Genomic DNA, 20,281 nt, shown 5'->3' on the forward strand with positions numbered 1-20,281 from the left:
TTTCCTTCTGCTGTTCTCTTCTTCTCTTCCTTTGCAGGTGATCCAGGATGCTGGCAGGCGTGGCAGAAGTCAGGATGCAGGAGCAGACACGGTGAGCGTCCAGCTGCTAGATGCAGAACAACGCGAAGCACGTGTGGCTGTTCGGGTGGGGTTTAAATAGCCTTGGAAGAAGTTCCAGGTATGTATCCTTCCTCCACGCCCGGATGGTAAATTAGTCCCACAGGTAAAGTAGTTCCTTTCAGGCCTCAAGGAGGCCGGGATCCTGCAGCATGGTCTGCATCAGGTAAGTGCACCCAAGCACTTCCATAATGAGCCTGGCGCCCATGGCGCCAGGACTGATGTCTTTTATGAGCCTGGCGCCATAAGCGCCAGGACACTGTCCAAAGGGCCCCTATATGGGGTTGCTGGGTCCTTCATTGGGGACTGGATGTCCGCTTTCGGGGTCGCAGGGCTTGAACCGGCTCCCCGGGAGCGGGCATCATGACAGCACTCCCCCCCAAGGCCCCTCCAAAGGGTGTTCCCTCCGGGGGTTTTGGTTTGTCTGGGAAGAGTCGGTGGAATTTCCTGACTAATCGAGGTGCATACACATGGTGGCTGGGTTCCCACGACCTCTCCTGAGGTCCGTACCCCTTCCAATCAATTAGGTAGAACAGTTTTGACGTAAACATTTTTGAGTCTAAAATGTTCTTCACTTCGAATTCGGGCTCCCCATCTATTAGAATAGGTTCTGGAGGTTTGAGTAGTCGGGTTCCGGGTACCACTGGTTTCAGAAGTGACACATGAAAAACAGGGTGAATTTGCATACTAGCTGGTAAATCAAGTTTAACAGCCACTGGGTTAATTATTGCCGTAATAGAATAAGGTCCCAGATATTTTGGGTTAAAAGTTCGAGGCCCTTTGAGTGGTAAATGTCTGGTAGCTAACCACACTTGATCCCCAATCTGATACGGAGGTGCTTCACTCCGAAGTAGATCAGCATTCTCCTTGTATTTTCTCTTGGCTTGTTGTAAATGCGTAGTTGCCTCTTTGAAGGCTTGGGTAATTGTAGAATGCAGATGCTCTACTGCAGGCATTCCGAGGTTCTGAGGTGAGTCAAGGTTTGAGGTTCGAGGGTGATGCCCAAACAAAGTATAAAAAGGACTGTGGCCAGTTCCAGAGTGTACCGAATTATTATATGCGTATTCAGCTATCCAAAAATGTCTTTCCAGTTGCTTTCAGATTGCTGTAACATACACCGTAAGTATTGCTCAAGGGTCTGATTTGTCCTCTCGGTCTGACCATCGGTCTGAGGGTGGTGACTGGTCGATAATCTTACGTCGATCTGCGCCATTTGACAACATTTGCGCCAGAAGTGGGAAATGAATTGGCTTCCCCGGTCAGAGATTAGTATAGATGGGAATCCATGTAGCCGAACAATATTTTCTAGGAATTCTTTGGCTAGGACAGAAGCTGAAGGTAAACCTTTCAAAGGAATAAAGTGGGCCATTTTGGAAAACAAATCCACAATTACCAGAATAGTATTGTACCCCGAACAAGGAGGCAGGTCCGTAATAAAATCCATTGATAGGGTGTGCCAGGGTGCTGGCGGTATGTCTAGAGGTTGAAGGAGACCGGCTGGTCTTTTATTTTGACTTTTATTTTGGGCGCAAACATCTTTTCGCCAAGAGGGCCACCAACATTGTCGTTTCACCTTTTCCTCTGTCTTGGCAATACCGGGGTGTCCCTCTATTAATGCATCATGATAACCGGAAATAACTAGTTCGTGTAATTCCTTATGTGGCAGGAATAAGCGTCCTTGGAAATAAGGTAAACCATTATCTATGGTAAAGTTTGATCCTTTTTGTATCCAATTCTGTAAGGTTGTAGGGTCCAGGAGTTGTTTCACTCTGGCTTGAATGTCTTCAAGCGTCTGTAACGAAGTCATGCCTAGAATCCTCTGTTCGGGAATTATTGGTACTGGTTCTGAGTTTGTATCAGATTCTCCCATTCCAATTCGGGATAAGGCATCTGCTTTTCCATTCTTGCAGCCAGGTCGATAGGTAATCACAAAATCAAATTCAGCGAAAAACAAAGCCCATCGGAGCTGCCGTGACGACTGAGCCTTGGCGGTTTTCAAATACTGTAAATTCCGGTGATCAGTGATCACTGTGATGGTATGTCGAGCGCCAAGCAGATAATGCCGCCAGGCTTTAAAAGCGGACTTAATGGCTAACAGTTCTTTGTCCGTGATTGCATAATTAACCTCGGGTGCCGAGAATTTTCTGGACCAAAATGCTACGGGATGCAGTTGGTTGGTTTCGGGATCTCTTTGGGACAGGACAGCTCCCATGGCTAGGCTGGATGCGTCAGTCTCGACGACATAAGGGAGATCTGGACGCAGGTGTTTCAATATAGGTGCGGAGGTAAACTTAGCTTTTAAATCCTGAAAGGCCTGCTCGGCTTCTTCAGACCATTCAAAACGTTTTTTTTCCTCAAGAGTGCAGTAATGGGTTGTACCACGCGTGAAAATTCCGTGATAAACCTGCGATAGAAATTGGCAAAGCAGAGCATGCTTTGAACCCCTTTTACAGAGCTAGGTGATGGCCATTTGAGGATGGCATCCACTTTTCTTGAGTCCATTCGGACTCCTTTGGGTGTCAGGATGAAACCTAGAAACTCCTTTTCTTTGGTATGGAAAACACATTTCTCCAATTTAGCAAATAGTTTGTGCTTGCGCAGTTCTTCAAGTACTGCCATGACGTGTTTTCTGTGATCAGATTCCGAAGAGGAGTACACCAGAATGTCATCGATATATACGACAACGCAAACATCGATGAGTTCCCGAAGGACATCATTCATGAAGTATTTGAAGGCAGCTGGCGCGTTACACAATCCGAAAGGCATCACCTGGTACTCGAATAATCCGTATTTAGTACGGAAGGCAGTTTTCCATTCGTCGCCTTCTTTAACTCGTACCAGATGATAAGCCCCCCGGAGATCTAACTTGGTGTATATGCAAGCGTCCTTCACCTGGTCAAGGAGTTCAGGGATCAGAGGCAGAGGATAACGGTTTTTAACCGTTATCTGGTTCAATGCGCGGTAATCAATACAAGTTCTAAGGTCGCCTTCTTTTTTGGGCACGAAGAACAAAGCCGAGGATGCCGGGGACTTTGACGGGCGAATAAAACTATTAGCTAGGTATTGATCCAAATATTGTCTCAAATGCAGATTCTCAGGTTCGGTAAGGGCATAAATCCTGCTACAAGGGGGTTGTGCACCGGGCACCAGATCGATTTGGCAATCGTACGATCTGTGAGGAGGTAACGTGTTGGCCTGTTCCTTTTGGAAGACGTCCTGAAAGTCTTGGTATTCCGGAGGTAGTTGCATGGAGGCAGAGGTTAAAGATGCTAGATTAATCTTCAGGTTTTCGGGGTAGCAGGTTTGTGTACAATCCGGGAAGGTTATTCTCTTAGCTCGCCGATCAATTCGAGGATTATGTGTCTCTAACCAAGGGATTCCAAGAATAACCTGAAACTGTGGAGCCTTGATTAAATCAAACACAACACCCTCCCGATGGCCGTCAGGACCAATAAGAGTCACCTCAGTAGTGGAATGTGTTACCGGTCCAGATGCAATTTCTGTTCCATCGACTGTGGTGATGACATCTTTGCTGGTTTTAGGACGGAGAGGGAGGTTAATCATAGAGACCAATTCACAATCCACATAGTTTCCAATAGCCCCACTATCGATGTATGCCTTTATTGCATGCAACCGCTTAGGCTGTTCTGGATCTACGAGAACCATTGGCATAATGAAATGCGAGGTCTGAAAGTTAGTTTTCAAGCTCGGCAAGCGGACCCCTACACTTGTCGGGCAGAGTTGTTTCCCGAAACAGAGTCTTCATGGTTTTTATCAGCGGCTCCTACCGCCTTTCGGGGCGGTTTTGCCGGGCAATCTCTTAGAAAGTGTCCAGAATTCCCACAATAAATACATAATTTTAACTGCCGCCTCCTTTCACGTTCCTTTTGAGTTAAGGGTCCTTTAACCCCTCCAATTTGCATAGGCCCAGAGACATCAACTCCCTTGAGATTAGCATGGGTCTTGACCAACACCCGGGTCTCAAACTTGGACCGATCTGCTTTTCTGTTTTGAAGTCTGTGATCCAATTGGACCACTAAGTCTATATACTCTGTGCATTCTTGGGGCGGATTTACAACTTGGGCCAAGACATCTTTAAGTTCTCCGCGTAGCCCTCGATAAAACAACGTGACTCTTTTATCCTCTGGCCATCCCGTTTCCACAATTAGTCTATTAAAGGTTGCAATATAGGATAGGAGGTCCTGATTGCCCTGTCGCAGGGATAGAAGTTCGTCATCCAGAGCCTGCCCCTGAGAGTGTCGAGCAAATAACCTTTCCATGCTTGCTTGAAACCTTTGAAAATCACAGAGAATCGGGTCATCTTGAGTAACCAGTGGAACTGACCAATCGGCAGCGCAGCCGCTGAGATATGACAATACAAAGGCTACCTGGGTCTGATCATTAGGGAAGGCCCCAGGTCTGCATAGGAAGTGCAAACAACACTGATTCATGAATACGGCAAATCGTTTGGGGTCCCCAGCAAAGCGTTCGGGTGGGGCCAGCGGCATGTTTCCAGGTAGATTAATCTGCACAGGGTTACTGGAAACCACAGGAGCGGGGTTCCCTCCGGAACCGGGTAGAGGAGTTTGCCCAGCTTGACCTTGCAAAAGCTGTCTGGCCAGGTCATCAGTTCTTTCCTTTGATATTATTAATTCCCTCCTGAGGGCATTAGTCTCTTGACGAGCGGCATGTACTTCGGCCCGTAATTCCCCCAGTAATTGGGCAAACTGATCTGTCTCAGAACTTTCCATAGCGCCTGGGTGGGAATTTGTAGGAAGGCTTCGTGTTCTGTAACGCTCACCTGACTCCCACGGAGGCGCTGGCCTGGTTCGCGCTGCTGTGACCTCTTCTAAGGTGATGCGCAGGGTTCGGAAGACGGGCTGGACCGGGTCCCCAAATCTGGCTTGTCTAGCTCGCAGAAGTATCCTTCTGTAGGCGAAACTAGGGGATTAACTGTCTGCGGGGTAATGCAATCAGCCTCCCACTTTCCCCTCTCACCCTCCTCGAAACCCTTCTGTGATTCCTTGTAGCGTCTCACCTTAGGGTCTGGAAGGACGAGCTCTCCATCCTGCTTCTGATGCAGGGGCGCGTTGGTATCCAGTTACTTCACTGGATTTTCGGATTGGTGAGAACCAAACTTGCTTGGCTTCCAGGTAAGTTTTTTGATAAGAGGTTCCCCTTGTGTCCATGCATTAATGTACTAATGCTAGTGTCTTTTTCCCCATAGGGGCCGGGGTACGGAATGCCGGGCAACAGGCATCGACCCGAGATGAGAGGTGAAATCCTTGTAGAAATCAGGTAAGTCTTTAATGAGCGTTTTTTGGTAATGTCTTTTCATTCGCTCATTAACGCTGATGTCTCTTTTTCCCCTTAGGGGCCGGGGTCCGGAAATGCCAGGATACGGCGCGGACCCGAAATGAAGAGGTAATGACTCAACAGGTAAGTCTTAACATGGAGATTTAGCTTTCCTTATTCCCTTTTCTCTCTCACCTTTTGTTCTGGTCTTTTTCTCCCTAGGCGCTGGGGCGTGACTGCGAATCCGGATGATCGCTGCTGAACATGGAGGCGCCCTGTAAAGGTGAGTGGAATGCAGCGCTGCAGCGATCGACGCGATGAGCTTTTAAATAAGTCTTCCTTTTCAGGATTGTCGGCGAGATGTCTCCGGGATGCGGATTTAGCAGGTAAGGACCTTTCCTCCTTCTGTTCTCTTCTTCTCTTCCTTTGCAGGTGATCCAGGATGCTGGCAGGCGTGGCAGAAGTCAGGATGCAGGAGCAGACACGGTGAGCGTCCAGCTGCTAGATGCAGAACAACGCGAAGCACGTGTGGCTGTTCGGCTGGGGTTTAAATAGCCTTGGAAGAAGTTCCAGGTATGTATTCTTCCTCCAATCAGGTATGTATCCTTCCCCGACCACGCCCGGATGGTAAATTAGTCCCACAGGTAAAGTAGTTCCTTTCAGGCCTCAAGGAGGCCGGGATCCTGCAGCATGGTCTGCATCAGGTAAGTGCACCCAAGCACTTCCATAATGAGCCTGGCGCCCATGGCGCCAGGACTGATGTCTTTTATGAGCCTGGTGCCATAAGCGCCAGGACACTGTCCAAAGGGCCCCTATGTGGGGTTGCTGGGTCCTTCCTTGGGGACTGGATGTCCGCTTTCGGGGACGCAGGGCTTGAACCGGCTCCCCGGGAGCGGGCATCATGACATATAGGTAGTGAAAAGACTGCAGATGGAGCTGCCATTATATAGGAGCTGGATATCGGTATCACAACTTTAATAAGTTCAAACCAATGGAGAGTAGTGCCGAAAGCTGTGTCGCAGCAAAGAATTAGCTGCGATTGTGGAAGACGCAAGAAGGGCTGTCTGACCTGGTGTCAAGGCTGAAGCAGCCAAGACTGGTTATCTATTCTTGAAGGCAGTGAATGTGAGATGCTGAATCATCCCTTGTTAAGGTGCAAAGAAGGAACACCATGAGTGCCAGGTTTTATTCATTGAAGGCAATTAAATGCTGCAAGATGGGCCGTATTGTGGTTTCCTGTTACGTGAGCAAAGGATGGAAATAGAGTTTGGAATGCACTTCCAGAATTATGATAGCGCATGCCCGTATTCCTTAATATTCTCAGAGGCAAGGATACTTCCAAGTTCAAAGACAATCTTCATGGCAGAAGGCTTGGGTGATGAGAGATGTTGGGCTAATTGGGTGAGGAGGTGCAGTCAAGTCCACTTCCTGGCACCTGGGTATGAGCTTACGTGCTGCTAGTGAGCCGAATGCTCCAGACTGGCACGAGCGTGCCAAACAATTGTAGAGGACCATATCAAGAAGGGCAACAAGATAATAATGTGCAAGACCATTGGCAACAATCTCTGCTGAAGGGCTCATCGACAAACCTGTAGATGGTCCACTGAAGGGGAAGTACTGGTCTTCTCTATTAAAGACTTGCATGTCGTCAACTTGTGTTTGGCTGTCGTTGTAGATAGAGACTTCTCTGTTGGCGGTGTTGTTCCCATTGATTAGGTCAATAGCGCTGTGCTATTCGACAAATGCCTTTTGCATTTATGATGTGAGGCTCTTGACATCAGTGCTACCAGGTCCTGAGCGGCAAGTGCCCCATAGACAACACCATTGAAAAGGAGAAGACTGAATGAGACCTGGACTCGGTTTTATGGGGTTTAACACTGGGGGCACTGCTTGGTGCGCTGAATGAGCGTTTCCTGGAGATTTTTCACTTTGAGGGTGCAAGTGCACCTCTACCCACAGAAGAGGTTCTCTTCAACAAAGCATGCTTTTTTTTGTCCTAGAACGCAGGTAAGCAGAGAACGTTCTAGCAGATTCCCCTCCAGAAGATACCCCTCTATTTTCCTCCCAAAATATTTAAAGTGTCCCTGTACAGGAGAGGATTCTGTTAAAAGCCTTAGCAGATGTCACAGTCCTCAGTTTTGTGAGCATACAAGCAGTAAATGCAGTCATTATGAGGATCTTAAGAAAAACATCTTTTCTTTCAAAGTTATTGAAGTCTTTAAATAAAGACTTTAACTTTGAGTCCCAACTCTCTGTCCTTTCTCAGTCATGTTGAGCAGAATTTGTTAAACTTTGATGATTTAAGCCAGAACATGAGGTGGAAAGTGTTTTAGCAACAATGGTTAGCTCGTGGCAACAGCTTAGAGCACATTTCAGAAGAAAGAAAGCTGAAAAAAACCCAAAGTGCTATGAAAAATGTTGAAAAGCTAAGAGTTGAGGAGGATTCTTTTGTCAACAGACCTGCAGTGATGAAACTGAAGATGGCTGCCATGGCAAGGTGTGGGCTTTATGGTGCATAAACTATAAGTTAAAAGCGTGTCTGTGCCATATGCAAGTGCAGTGTATTGCTGTCATATATATTATGACCAGGGATTCCCAGGCTGAAGACAAGGAATAATTAATATTTAAAAGTTCCAGTGCTGAAAAAACAACCTTACCCTCATCATACTCTCCACCCTCAAGAAGAACCCTTATATTATACTATCTGCCGACTCAAACACAACCGTACTTCAATATCCTCTCCCATCATAAGAGACCCTGACCTCATCTTTCCGCCTAAGATGCATCTGCAACTTGTCACGCTCCCTAATCACAAGACGGATCCTTAACTTATTACTGTATTTTCAGAAGATGCTATATTGCAGCTTCAAACTTTACCCCCCCGTCTCTTAGCATTGGTTTGCAAACTTGCATCTTTCCCTGTCATCACAATGGGCATTCAAACCACTTGCATGAACTTAGATTTACTTTCTCACGCTGTCCCTACAGAGCCACTTAATCTCTGGCTCTTGCAGATTCCCTGTTCCACTTAAAATATGCTTTAGATAAAGGGATGTGGCAATTTCCTTACATTAGCACTCTGGGTTTATTAACCTGGTGCAGGCTGATACCTCCTCCCGCTATCCACGATGCACCAACCCTGCTATCCGCTGACTTGTGCTAATGAAAAAAAAGAAAAAAAAGTTGCTGCCACATCCGTTCCTTGTGACTCTTAGTCTCTGTCAGTGGCACAATGGAAAGAAATAGGGAAGGTTGGTCCTTTTCAGTTTAATTATCTATACACTTAGGGTGCCTGGTAGGCCTTAATATTCCAAATTATCAACAACATATACAAAAAATAAATACAAAAACATTGACTGAGGCCTCATGTCACAGGTATTCCATCCAATTTCTTCTTAAAGCACTGCTTATATATTTCCCAAAAAAATAAAATTGTATTAATATATCAAAGGTTAAAAGATGTAATGTACATATTTCCACAAACAACACATGGACATTTCAACATATTGCACAGCATAACTATGAATCTACACAGTTGATCAGACACAAAAGAATCAACAGTGTTCAACATAAGACCTGATCAAACATAGATCCAACATATGTATAAAGTGCCCTGGCACATCAGGGGACAGTTAAAATCTTGTTAGTCCTTTTATACTATGACTTGCCCTTTGTTCGCAGTGTTGTGATTGTTTCTTAAAGAGTCAACAGTGTGTTTCAGCCGTCTACAGAGCATTAGGTGGTGCTCCTGACAATCTCTGCCTTCATCAGGACAAAACCAGTTATTTTCACAATCAAAAGTATTCCTTTGTCTACAAATAAAATGAAATATATGTACATAAATTCTAGCCAAGTGCAGTGTGACATTAGCGGTTCTAATTATCATTTAATGTAATGCTGAAATCCCTACTTTAAGGGAGTAGTGGAACAGAGTACAGAGCAGCAGGTGCATAATGGCCCCTCGTAGCTCGTAGCTCGGGAAGAGGTTGCCTACAGGTCCTCTCTTGATTCTGTCCTTGGGCCAGCACAGCAGTCTTTGTATTCCTTGAAGAAATGCAGCTGCAGACTTCTTCCTCCAACTGGACCCAGGATTCAAGCTTCAGGTTTAAGCTTCAGAACAAATTGATGAGTCCCTAGTTATACACATTTGTTCCCCAATCCCTTAGGCTGAGCCAGGCTCAGTTCGCCAATCATACACAAGTGCAATCATGCAGGCAGGCAACCAATCAGGGTCAAAGGAATTCAGGCCTGTCACCCAAAGTCAGACACCCATAACACAGAATGTGGATTGGGGTAAGCACAGATCCTTTCAGAAAACTACACTATTATCACTCCAGTTTCAGTTAGGGCTGGCCCAGGCATTGTATCACACAACCAAAACCAGACACCCACAACATCGAATGTGAGTTGACTACTTCATTCATACAGGCCCCACGCCAAGTTTGTACCCACAACACACCATCCCTGGGAAGGCTCCAGCCAGTATGGCAGGAGGCAGCCCCAGAGCCATAGATGTTTCTTCCACCCAACCGACAGTCAGGGAGAAGGTGAGAGAGTCAGGGATTCACAGGACATTGGGAAACAATGGGTTAAGGCAATAGAAAACAAGAGGCTACCAGGGCCATCTTGCCTTTGTTCAGGCATGCATTGTTTCCTATGGCAGGGCCTGTGTCCCAAAACTGTCAGCATGTAGCTGCCACTAGCCCATACCCTGCACTGTGGGCAACACACATGTGTCCCAAAACATACACCAGGGATGCATGGGTTTACCCCCACCCATGGGTGCCATAAGGATATCCCAGGGGTGTTGTTCACAGAAAGGAAAAATGAAGAGCTGTCTCTGTGGCAGACAACATACATAAAACACACACAGAGAAGTGGTAGGACAATGACTAGGAGGCCCAGTCCACCCAAAAGGCATTTCCAGCATCACACCTCATATTCCTAAACACATATATTACATTTGCAATCAAACTGTACAATCAAACTACCTTAATCAAAGTGAAGCTGACAAAGAGGCACACACATTATATACAAATAGTCTAAAGAATAAAAACCCTGAAAGGCCAATATTGCTTACCACAGAAAAAATGAATGACCAAAATTCCTGAGTGTTTTGCACCTTTCTATAGGTGAAAGAAACCACGTAGGTGAACAGGATTACAGCTGGGACATAGCCAAAAAGACAAAACACCTGCAAAATAATAGAAAACCATAAGAAAGAGGTGCATATAAGTCACAACAGAGTTGAGTATGCATATAGTATACTACTTTGCAATCAAGTGCCATAATTTCAGAAAGTAAACCTCTGTTTTGGGGATTCCGAGTCTTGAAAGGGCAGCTAACCAGCAGGAAAAATAAAATGCGTACTAATAAGCCATTCTTCATAATGGGTAGTTCACGTGAGCAAGTAAACTTGAACTTAATGACAAGCAAACCCATTTATATGGAGCCAAAAAGGTCTGAAGAAAAGCAAGGAAAGGAAGATAGCCACATCTGACACTGATGCCCAGTAAGCAGAGGTGGGAAATGTGGTTGAGGAATCATTGAGGTTTGTTGGGTACAAATATTGATTGATATAGTGCTGAAACAAGATACAAGAATCTTGCCAATGTTAACAAAACCTATTTTAAATAATCCTCTTAAATGAAATTAACTAGCTTAAAAAGAGTTCAATGTATAATAAAACTGTTCTGGGATCCTGCCTAACGACAATAACTGTGTCCCTACTCGCCTGAAGTGCACTACAAAGCAATTTAACACATTTATCAGGATTGTTTGTTGCATAGGTTTGTACTTGTATTGGTCATTTTCAACTGGCAAGACAAAAATGCCCCGATGCACGAGGGCGTGGCCAGCAGCCATGCAGTGAGCAGCAGATTTCCCGAGCTCCCACCGGATCCTTCATTGATGCGCCTGTATCACTGCATGAATATTCATTTTGCTGCTAAATTCTTGCTCCGGAACATGTCCGGAACACATTGTGCCTGCTGTTGCAGAGCGTGAGGGCTGTGGTGGAATGGGAAGCCGCCTGAAGCAAGTAGCCGGAATCCTCCAATATGGCAGCCGCCACCTGAAGGACAGCCAGCGAGGTCCCGGGGTGCAGGGCAGAGACGATGTGCCCTGGAGCGGTGCTGGGAACAGGAGCAGTGTCCCTAAGGAACGCAGCAAGGGAGCTCTGTGAGCCGAGAGAGCACTGTCGGATGGCGTGTGAGTGCACAGCTGCTGCAGAGCAGTGACCTGGCCCCGTGAGTAGCGGGATACTTGTGGCTGCAGGGGAGGAGCAGCGGAGAGGGAACAAGCTGCCCATGTAGGGCTACATGCCTGAGGCACAGCAATAAGCAGTGTCAGGGCCTGAAGCGGGAGGCAGAAGGCTGCTTTCCCCCGGCCCTCCCGCTACAGGAGTTTGCCTGCAGGGATCTCAGGCGGCCCAGAGCAAAGCAGGAGAGTGGAGAGAAAGACAGAGAGGCTCGCTCAGTGGTCGAAGTGTATGAAAAGAAGTAGTGGAGCTACATCCCCCGCTGGCCTGCCCCTGCTACCCACAAGCCTCATTGCCACACCCCCTTCCACACACAATACAAACCCCCAAACAAATGCATCTACTGTTTAGGGGAAAGATCAGTGCTGTGCACTTCAGTTTCAACACTTTTATTTTAATACAAAACCATTCTCGAACTTTTATTTATTTTTTAAATAAAAATATAGGAACAGTAAAACCTAATTAAAGAAAAGTAAAAAAATAAAAGTAGAGGAGCACCGCTCCCACCCACTTCGACCACTGGGCTCGCTGCAACACATCGACATTCAGGCTTGCTGACAGCTGTGGCCATGTCCTGCCTAATGCACCTGGTTTGAGTGCTTGCCAGGGGAGGAGGCGGAAGAGCAGAGAGCGACCTCCCTGCTGCTTTTGATGGGCCGGCTGTAAGACCAGCCCTGCAGCCATCTCACTTGCCCCACGTCCAGGACCCAGCAGCAGGGGAACTGCCAGTGCCGAGGGGAGAGCTGGATAGGTTCCAGCAGAGTGGCAACAGAGGGACTGCAGCGCTGAGGAGCCCCAAGAGGCAGGCTGAGGAATCAGACCTGGTGCCTGGAGGCGAGGAGGGCAGCCCAGACACCTGAGCTCCGTTGGCGAGACGAAAGAGAGCGGCCCCACCAGTCTCGCCCCAGGGCACAGAGGGAGGGTGACGCTGGGCAACCTGCATTTTAGTTGGTAGCAATGAAGTGAGGAGCAGCCGCCGGCATCGCAGGAAATCCAGGTGGGTGCTGGACATGGGAGAGTTGGGGCTGCGGCGCATAGAGGAGAGCAGAGCTGGAGGAGCGAAAGGCCTGGCCCCCGGGGTATCTTTTTGGCACTCAGGACCTTGGGATGTGCTATTGCCTTCTGGACTGCTCTGTGTTAGGTAGGTTTTTCTAGTGTCCAACTGGTGTGGGACTCTATAAGACTTAACTCTTGGTATTAGGGACCCAACCTTTAATATAGGCCTGTACTGCAGAAGTCTGTAGAGTGGCTGAGCAGCCAAGTTTATTTTAGGAGGGGTAATGTGAACTGTAGAGGAGTACACTGAAATCAGTAAACACAATGATCCAAGTAAACAATTATAACTCTAAGTGTGTATTACATTATTTACTTATACAAACACAAGGCAAATCAATCAAACTAAAAATGCAGCAACTAACAACATTCAATGGAAGATGGATTTAAATTAATATAAGAAGCAATAATGTAGGGGAGTAATTTCTGTCTGTGCTACACAGTTCCAGCGCACAGAGGGACATCACTAAAGGTCAGTAATAGCCCTTATATATACACATCACCATTTAAACATTGAATTTGGGAAGGAAAGTTTTAGAGTTGGAAAGAACACACTTTAGCAACTGTTACAATAGAGGGATGTAAGTAGTCTGTTTCCCAGCAGAGAAAAGTGCTACACAATATAAAACCTATGCAGGTACCACCACTGTCAAAGCCAATAGGGTTGAAAAGTGTAGCCTTTAGGGAACCAGGATAACCAAAGTCAAGTGCATAGTTCTAGTTCTGATGCAGTTCTTCAAAGAAAATGTTCAGCAAACGATCAGTAGTTCTTTAAGAATCACAGGAGCTCAAGAGGAGCCTACCTGATGATGCACAAGCTGTAAGGCCTGCACAAGTAAGTTGAGGTCAACCCTATACGGGTGAAAACAGCACTTCCCAAGCCAGGAAGCACCGAAAAATGGCACAAGGTAGTTACACCCCAAGCCCCACAGTACCTTAAAAATTAAGATGATGTTCCAGCTGGCTTCCTTTCCTGGTGCAGTGATACAGACCCCAATTGCAACTCCTTAGTCGTGGTGACGAAAGGGGGCACCTTTGACAGGCTTCTGCAGCAGCACTCTGGAGAGGGACTCGGCAGCAATGGATTCCACTCACTTCAGCTGCTCTTTGTGGGTATGGCGCATTTTTCTCAGTGTAAAGAAGGAACAAATATCCCTGGTTGGATTTTCCTCAGTCACTTGGTCCTGGTTAGGGGACTTTTGGTGAAGAGTTCCGGCTTCTGTACGACTCCACCGATGCCTGCAAAGTTTCAGCCGGATTCGTTCTTCGGAAGACAACGCACTCAAAGATGTTCCAGGATCCCCCCATTATATGGATATTGCAGCCCAGGAAAGTAGCAGCAAGTCATGGGTTGAGCGAAAATGAAGCAGGTCTCAAGGCTAGTTGGTCCCAACAACCTAAGGGAGCAAGCCGTTCTTGGCGGATCTTCCCCATCGATGTGAAAACTGAGTCAGCACAGCTGCAAGGCTTCACCAGTGCTTTCGTGGTCCTGTAAGGTGCTGCTGGCATCTCTGCTCATCCTCTTCATCAGATGACTTGTTCCAGTGGTCGACTGTAGTGCCAAAATCCTCGCCTTTTATCTGGAATTTCATTCATTCACAGGCACACAGCTGGGGGTTGGCTGTCCTCCGGGACAGCCAGTAGCCCAATTAGAACTGGTTTCAGCCAGGCATTCCTACAGAAAAAGGCCAGCAAAGTGTCGGGATCCTCCCTCACTTCTTGCCTTCCCAGACACACTGGAGCCTGGGCAGCTTCAGGGCTGAAGCCCACCAAAGGCTAAACATACAAAGGACTTAAACCTAGTATAAACAATAAAGTACAATTCCAGAAGGAACTGACAGACAAGAAATGGTGAAATAAGAAGACCGGGCCCATTTTGGAAAAATGGTCACTCATGGGTGATGTACTGCTGCTGAGAAATCAGCCTGCTAGTACCCTGCACAAAAGGTATTAAAAAGTAACCACTGCCACCAGCCATTTAAGTCAGTCAGTGTAACAAAAAGTTACATGAGAAGTGGGATAATGAGTTACTATGTAACCCCCAGCACTCCAGATAGGGTGGTGTGTGCTGGACCCACAAAAGAGAAAGGTAAGTAAGATAAAAGTTATCTCACTATTCTTGGGACCTGTAGTTCAGACAAGAAAATGTATTTAAACATTAAGAAAAGTCCAAGGAACTTCTCAGTGGCACTGCACAGATGGTTCTGTGTGTCACTATGCAAAAAGCAGATGCCCATGGAGTTTACCAGACTCCATTAAACAGTAAGAAATAAAAAATCTCAGTCAAAAAAACAGAAAGAGTGAGTGGTAAAAAGGGCCACTCACTTAGGAGATTAAAATCAAAAAAAGTCCAGAGTCCAGCATAAGTGCTGGGGTTCTCTCAGGTTAAAGGGAACTAGCACAGAAACAGAAAATTCTCCCTAACACTCTGTATGCAAGGGGGGAAGCGGGTGCTGCACCACGTGGCCAAGGAGGCACTGCTCCAGGGACGAAGTGTACCGGCAGGAGATACCCCGCCCACCTATAAGAGGGCAATAGACCTCACAGGTTATACCTGGACTAGCAAACAAATTAACCATTCAGCAGGGGTGGCATTCAGTGTGTGGTCGCCAAAAAGGAGAGCATCACGAGAAGAGCAATCTGTGCACAAACCAGAGAGACAGCACAAGGGTGAAACTAGGCAAACCAGAATGGAAGCTTTCGCACGTGGGGGGGGCAACGAGACCCCTAAAGAAAGCTGCACTATGCAATTGGAGGCAAAAGCTGAAGAGAACCACATTTTGAAAGCTATTGCAACGCTCCAAACCACCTTGGAGAGGGGGATAGACGAGGTAAGAATCAATGTGGGCTGTTGCGGCAGGACGTCAGGGAGTTGACGGAGAGTACAGTCAGTGCAGGCACAAGCAGATGAAAATAATCAGAGCATAGTGGGGGCCATGTCGGAGGTGCTGGAGTTAAAACTCAAAGTGGCTGCACTGTAGTAGAGCCGGGGACGCAGAGGGAAGAGCATGGCAGAATAACATATGGATACTAGGCTTGCCGTAGAGGACAGAGGGAAAAGACCCCACGACATATGTGGAGAACATGTTGCTGCAGGAGGTTGGGTGGGCACCTTGTCGCAGGGCTTCACAGTGGAACACGCCCATAGGTCCCTGGCCAGTAGGCCCCCACCTGGGGACCTCCAAGACCCATGATCACAAAGCTTCTGAACTACAGGGACAGAGAAACAATTCTGGCATTCTCTAGACAAGGTGGAATCATTGAGAGGGGGGTCAGCTAGGATAATGGTGTATCCAGACTACACGCTACAGGTGCAGAGGCAGAGAGCAGCTTTTAACCCACAAAAGTAAGACTGCGGCAGGCAGGCCTGAAATACATGCTGATATAACCTGCCAAATTAAAAGTACTGCACAATAGCACTGCATACTTCTTTTTACAGCACAGAAGGGGCACATGCATGGATGGACACGATAGGAGTGGCCCCCATACGGAGGAGACTGGAGGCAGTCCCTTGAAGGGCTGCGATGGAGTGGGTGCGCATGGCCTAAAGGGGACATGCAGTGGGGTGACACGAGATATGCAAAAGGCGGGAGGGGGGACTGCAAATCTCATAGGAAGGGTGAGACTTTGGGACCATGGTGCGAGTGGTCGCCAACTGGTGCTACACACCCCCTCTACAGACCTTTATCTTTGTGGTGCCGATTAGAGACATCCTGTTGCTGTATGCAGAACCGACAGGTGGAGGGGAGTAGCACCAGTTAAGCATGAGAAGCAGCTGAGCCTGGACGTGCCAGGAGCCATTGGGCATGTGTTGGGGAGGTTGGGAAATGTTTATTGCAGGGTTGAATTGCACGCAAAACAATCCTGTAACCTGCCCTGCACTGCAGCTGGGCTGCGCACATACATACAGGGATGTCCGATGGGTGGTGACAGGAAGGGGATTGGGCAGTGAAACAAAGGCAGCCTCTGAGCAGGACAGAGATCGACTGATGGTCCTGAATAGGTGCAGCGATATGGAGAGGGAAGTTGAGGGAGGGCAGTGGGACGCCCTAGAAGGGAGGGCACCATATATCTGAGATGAGTACATTAAGGTCATTTCCTGGAATGCCAGGGGGCTCAATTGCTTTATCAAGCAGAACAGGGTGCACACATACTTGATGAGCAAAGGGGTGCATCTCACGGCTGCCAGACTGACCACGATGGAGGGGGCTAGTGCATGGACACCGTATTCGGCATATGCTAGGGGCATCCTTATATGGGTGGCCCCCTCTGTACCTTTTAAGCCACTGGAATGTAAGTGTGACAACAAGGGCAGGGTGACTATTGTATATGGATTCCTAGAACAGAGGGAGAGCTGATTAATAAACACATACATGCCCAATCATGAAGCTACCCCTTTTTCAGATCACTGGATCCCTGACTAGCGCCATACAGAGGAGCCTTGTTGTGGGGAGTAAATTTGAATTGCACGCAAGGCCCAGTGCTAGATAGGTCAGATGATAGGTATAGAAAGAGGGCACTGCCGGTTAAGGTGAAGGGGACCTTACTGCGGGAGCAGAGACTGTGCAACGTATGGAGGCAGTTGCATGTGGGTGGGAGGGGTTACTCTTATTATTTGAGTCAGTACATGCTGCACACGTGCATTGATTATTTGCTCACCAGCACTGAAACTTTGGGTTAATTTGGTGGCGTCGAGTATAAGGCAAGAGTCCTCTCAGACCATGCACCACTGCTGGTGACGTGGCAGAGAGCCACAAGTAAACCCCCCCATCCCGATGTGGAGATTAAGAGTAGAGGCGCTACTCGATGAACACTTTAGAGTTTATATGGGAGAAAAGATAGAGGAATTCTTTACACACAGCACAGAGTGTGGAAAGCGCGGGGACGCTGAGGGAAATTTTCAAAGTGGTGATTGGGGGGATGCAATTGGCAAAATGGGTGGGATACAGAGGGACGCGCTATACACTATATCTAGCATGGAAGCACAGATGGAGACATTAGCGACTGCGGTGGGACAATCTGCAGGGAGCGAGAAGAGTATCATTGAGCTACGGCATGAGTGCATAGCAGGGGGCATGGCCAGCAGCCATGCAGTGAGGCAGCAGAAAACTGCAGTGTTTTGATGCAGAGTTTGAGCGCACAAAGGCGGCACAGAGCTTGCATTGCAGAGAGCGCGGGAGCAAGATGACAGCGGAGTGTCTAGTACACCTGAGGAGAAGACAGTGAGCTGTGTGGCGGCTCAGGAAGCCTCCAGGAAGCAAGTGGATTGGTATCAGGGCTGCGCAGAGTGAAGAACTGGCAGGTGAGGGGGGGGGGGTTGGTGCTGCTGGAAGCATGTGGCTCCAAACAGCGTTGCGACCACAGACCGTGGTGCGGTCCATCTGGCGGCAACACAAACTGAGGTTAACAAGATTCCGGGATTGAGGCGCAGTCACTGCCCGAATGCAAGGTCCTCTGCCCCCATAAAGGGCTAGAAGCAATTGCACCGGTAAGTGCAGGGCAATTGGCACGCGCAGGTTGCGCCCCCCCCGCGCTCCAGAAGCAGAACAACGACATGTGCACTCCCAGTGGAGTGCGTGTACTGTCTATGCCCCCAACCCCTGGATAGAGCCACTGGTACCCGGCCGGGCTCGAGTGATGAGGGCCACCTTGGAGCACCGCCCTCACGGCCCAGCTGCACAAGACAGCACTACATCACCTTTACTTGGATTGCTGTGCGGTCCATGTCTCATTGATCCCAAAAGACAAAAGGATATATTGATACACCAGGACCTGGGCCAGCCCCAAAACGCTTGCATCACACACCAGAGTCCGGAAGATCCCAACAGCCCTGGGCATGGACCGCACCCTGCCCACCCCAAAACAGCCATTGACAATACTTAAAATATGCTTTAGATAAAGGGATGTGGCAATTTCCTTACATTAGCACTCTGGGCTTATTAAGCTGGTGTAAGCTGATCCCTCTTCCCGCTATCCACGATGCACCAACCCTGCTATCCGCTGACTTGTGCTAATGAAAAAAATGAAAAAAAAGTTGCTGCCACATCTGTTTCTTGTGACTCTTACTCACTGTCTGTTGCACAATGGAAAGAAATAGGGAAGGTTGGTCCAAGGACACTGCCGAAATGCCAGACAAGCAGTGCAGCAGCAAAGCCAAATAATTATGGAACCATACGCTTGAGTGAAAACGGCACACATCCCTCCACAGACACTACAGCACTGCGGCCTGATCCGCAGGCACAGCGCCAAGAAGAGGGCTCTATCCTGGAGGCGATTGTAGCTCTAAAACCTGCATTAGAGCACAAAATGGACGCAGCAATAGTGGATGTGGGCCTACTATGCCAAGATGTACAGGCACTAGCTGACAGGATGGGCACCGCAGAACACCAAGTGCAAGAAAACTCCACCAATATCACTAGCGCCCAAATCAGCAACATGCTTGGGAGAATACAAACCTTAGAACACAGAGCCGAAGATGCGTAAGGCAGAGCCCCAAGAAACAACATTCATATAATGGGCCTACCAGAGGGAGAGGAGGGCAGAGACCCTACCAACTACATTGAAAACCTGTTTCTACAAGAAGTCGGCACCGGCACACTATCACAAGGTTTCCCAGTGGAGAGAGCCCACAGATCCATGGCCAAAAGAAACCCTCCTGGCGCCCCACCGAGGCCTATGACAGCTAAAATCATGAAATATAAAGATCGGGAAAAGATCCTCACTTTTTCAAGAGAAGGTGGTATAATCACAAGAAACTCTTCGAGGCTGCCTATCTACCCCAACTACACGGCACTGGTACAGAAGCGCAGGGCAATGTTTCGAGACCACCACGGGAGCCCACTCTTGGATGTATGAACAGGGCATACAAACTAGTAGCCAGACACAAAAACGACAACGCAATCGAGTGATTAACAGCAGGGTTATTTACCATTGAGCCCCAGATGGGAAAAATGGATCCTCACTATTGAAAAAGACATAGAAGACCAATATGTTCTAAGCAGCGGTAGGTAGAAAAGGAACCTTTCTACACAAACTACCAACTGCCATGAGCAACCCCCCCCAAGACCTTTAACAAGGTTTAGATGCCAGCTAGAAGGCATCGCGCTGCCATACGGTGCTTCCTGCGAAGTGGGACTGCGCGAGAAAGGCAGCTAAGCCTGAGCGAGGGAGGGGTGGCTGGGCGTTTGTTGAATGTTGAAGTTGAGACGGGTAGTTACATCCTTAATAATGAGCAGACAGGGGTCTATCTGCTGGCTAGAAGCATACAAAACAAGAACAAGGAAGGCCATCAAGAGGATCGGGGGTGGGTCCGATACATACAGTACCTTACTACCCAATTGTAAAGGACGCAGGGGTTAACCCAGTGAACAGGGATTCGAGAGGGGGCAGAAACACACACCAGAGGTCACAGGGGGGGAAACAAAGAACTGATAGCGAAAAAATGAAGAAGCAAGCAGGCCCATGGGAAACGGCAAGTCCTCTGATAAATCCCAGTGACACGTCTTGACGGCACTTACATAGCTACATGGAACATGAGGGTACTAAATAACTATGTCA

General features: G+C 47.9%; 1 protein-coding gene across 1 annotated transcript in view; it reads right to left on the reverse strand.

Moving 5' to 3' along the window:
• Positions 1–20,281, reverse strand: part of LOC138583120 (cholesterol transporter ABCA5-like) — a 3,134,767-nt gene that overhangs the window by 771,421 nt on the left and 2,343,065 nt on the right. Inside the window, exon 25 of the mRNA XM_069655080.1 lies at positions 10,493–10,606. Within this exon, the coding sequence (XP_069511181.1) occupies positions 10,493–10,606 (114 nt within the window). The remainder of the gene's footprint in view (positions 1–10,492; positions 10,607–20,281) is intronic.

This window comes from Ambystoma mexicanum, chromosome 3q (genome assembly GCF_040938575.1).
Source record: "Ambystoma mexicanum isolate Mex_15411 chromosome 3q, UKY_AmexF1_1, whole genome shotgun sequence".
NCBI classification, from domain to species: domain Eukaryota; kingdom Metazoa; phylum Chordata; class Amphibia; order Caudata; family Ambystomatidae; genus Ambystoma; species Ambystoma mexicanum.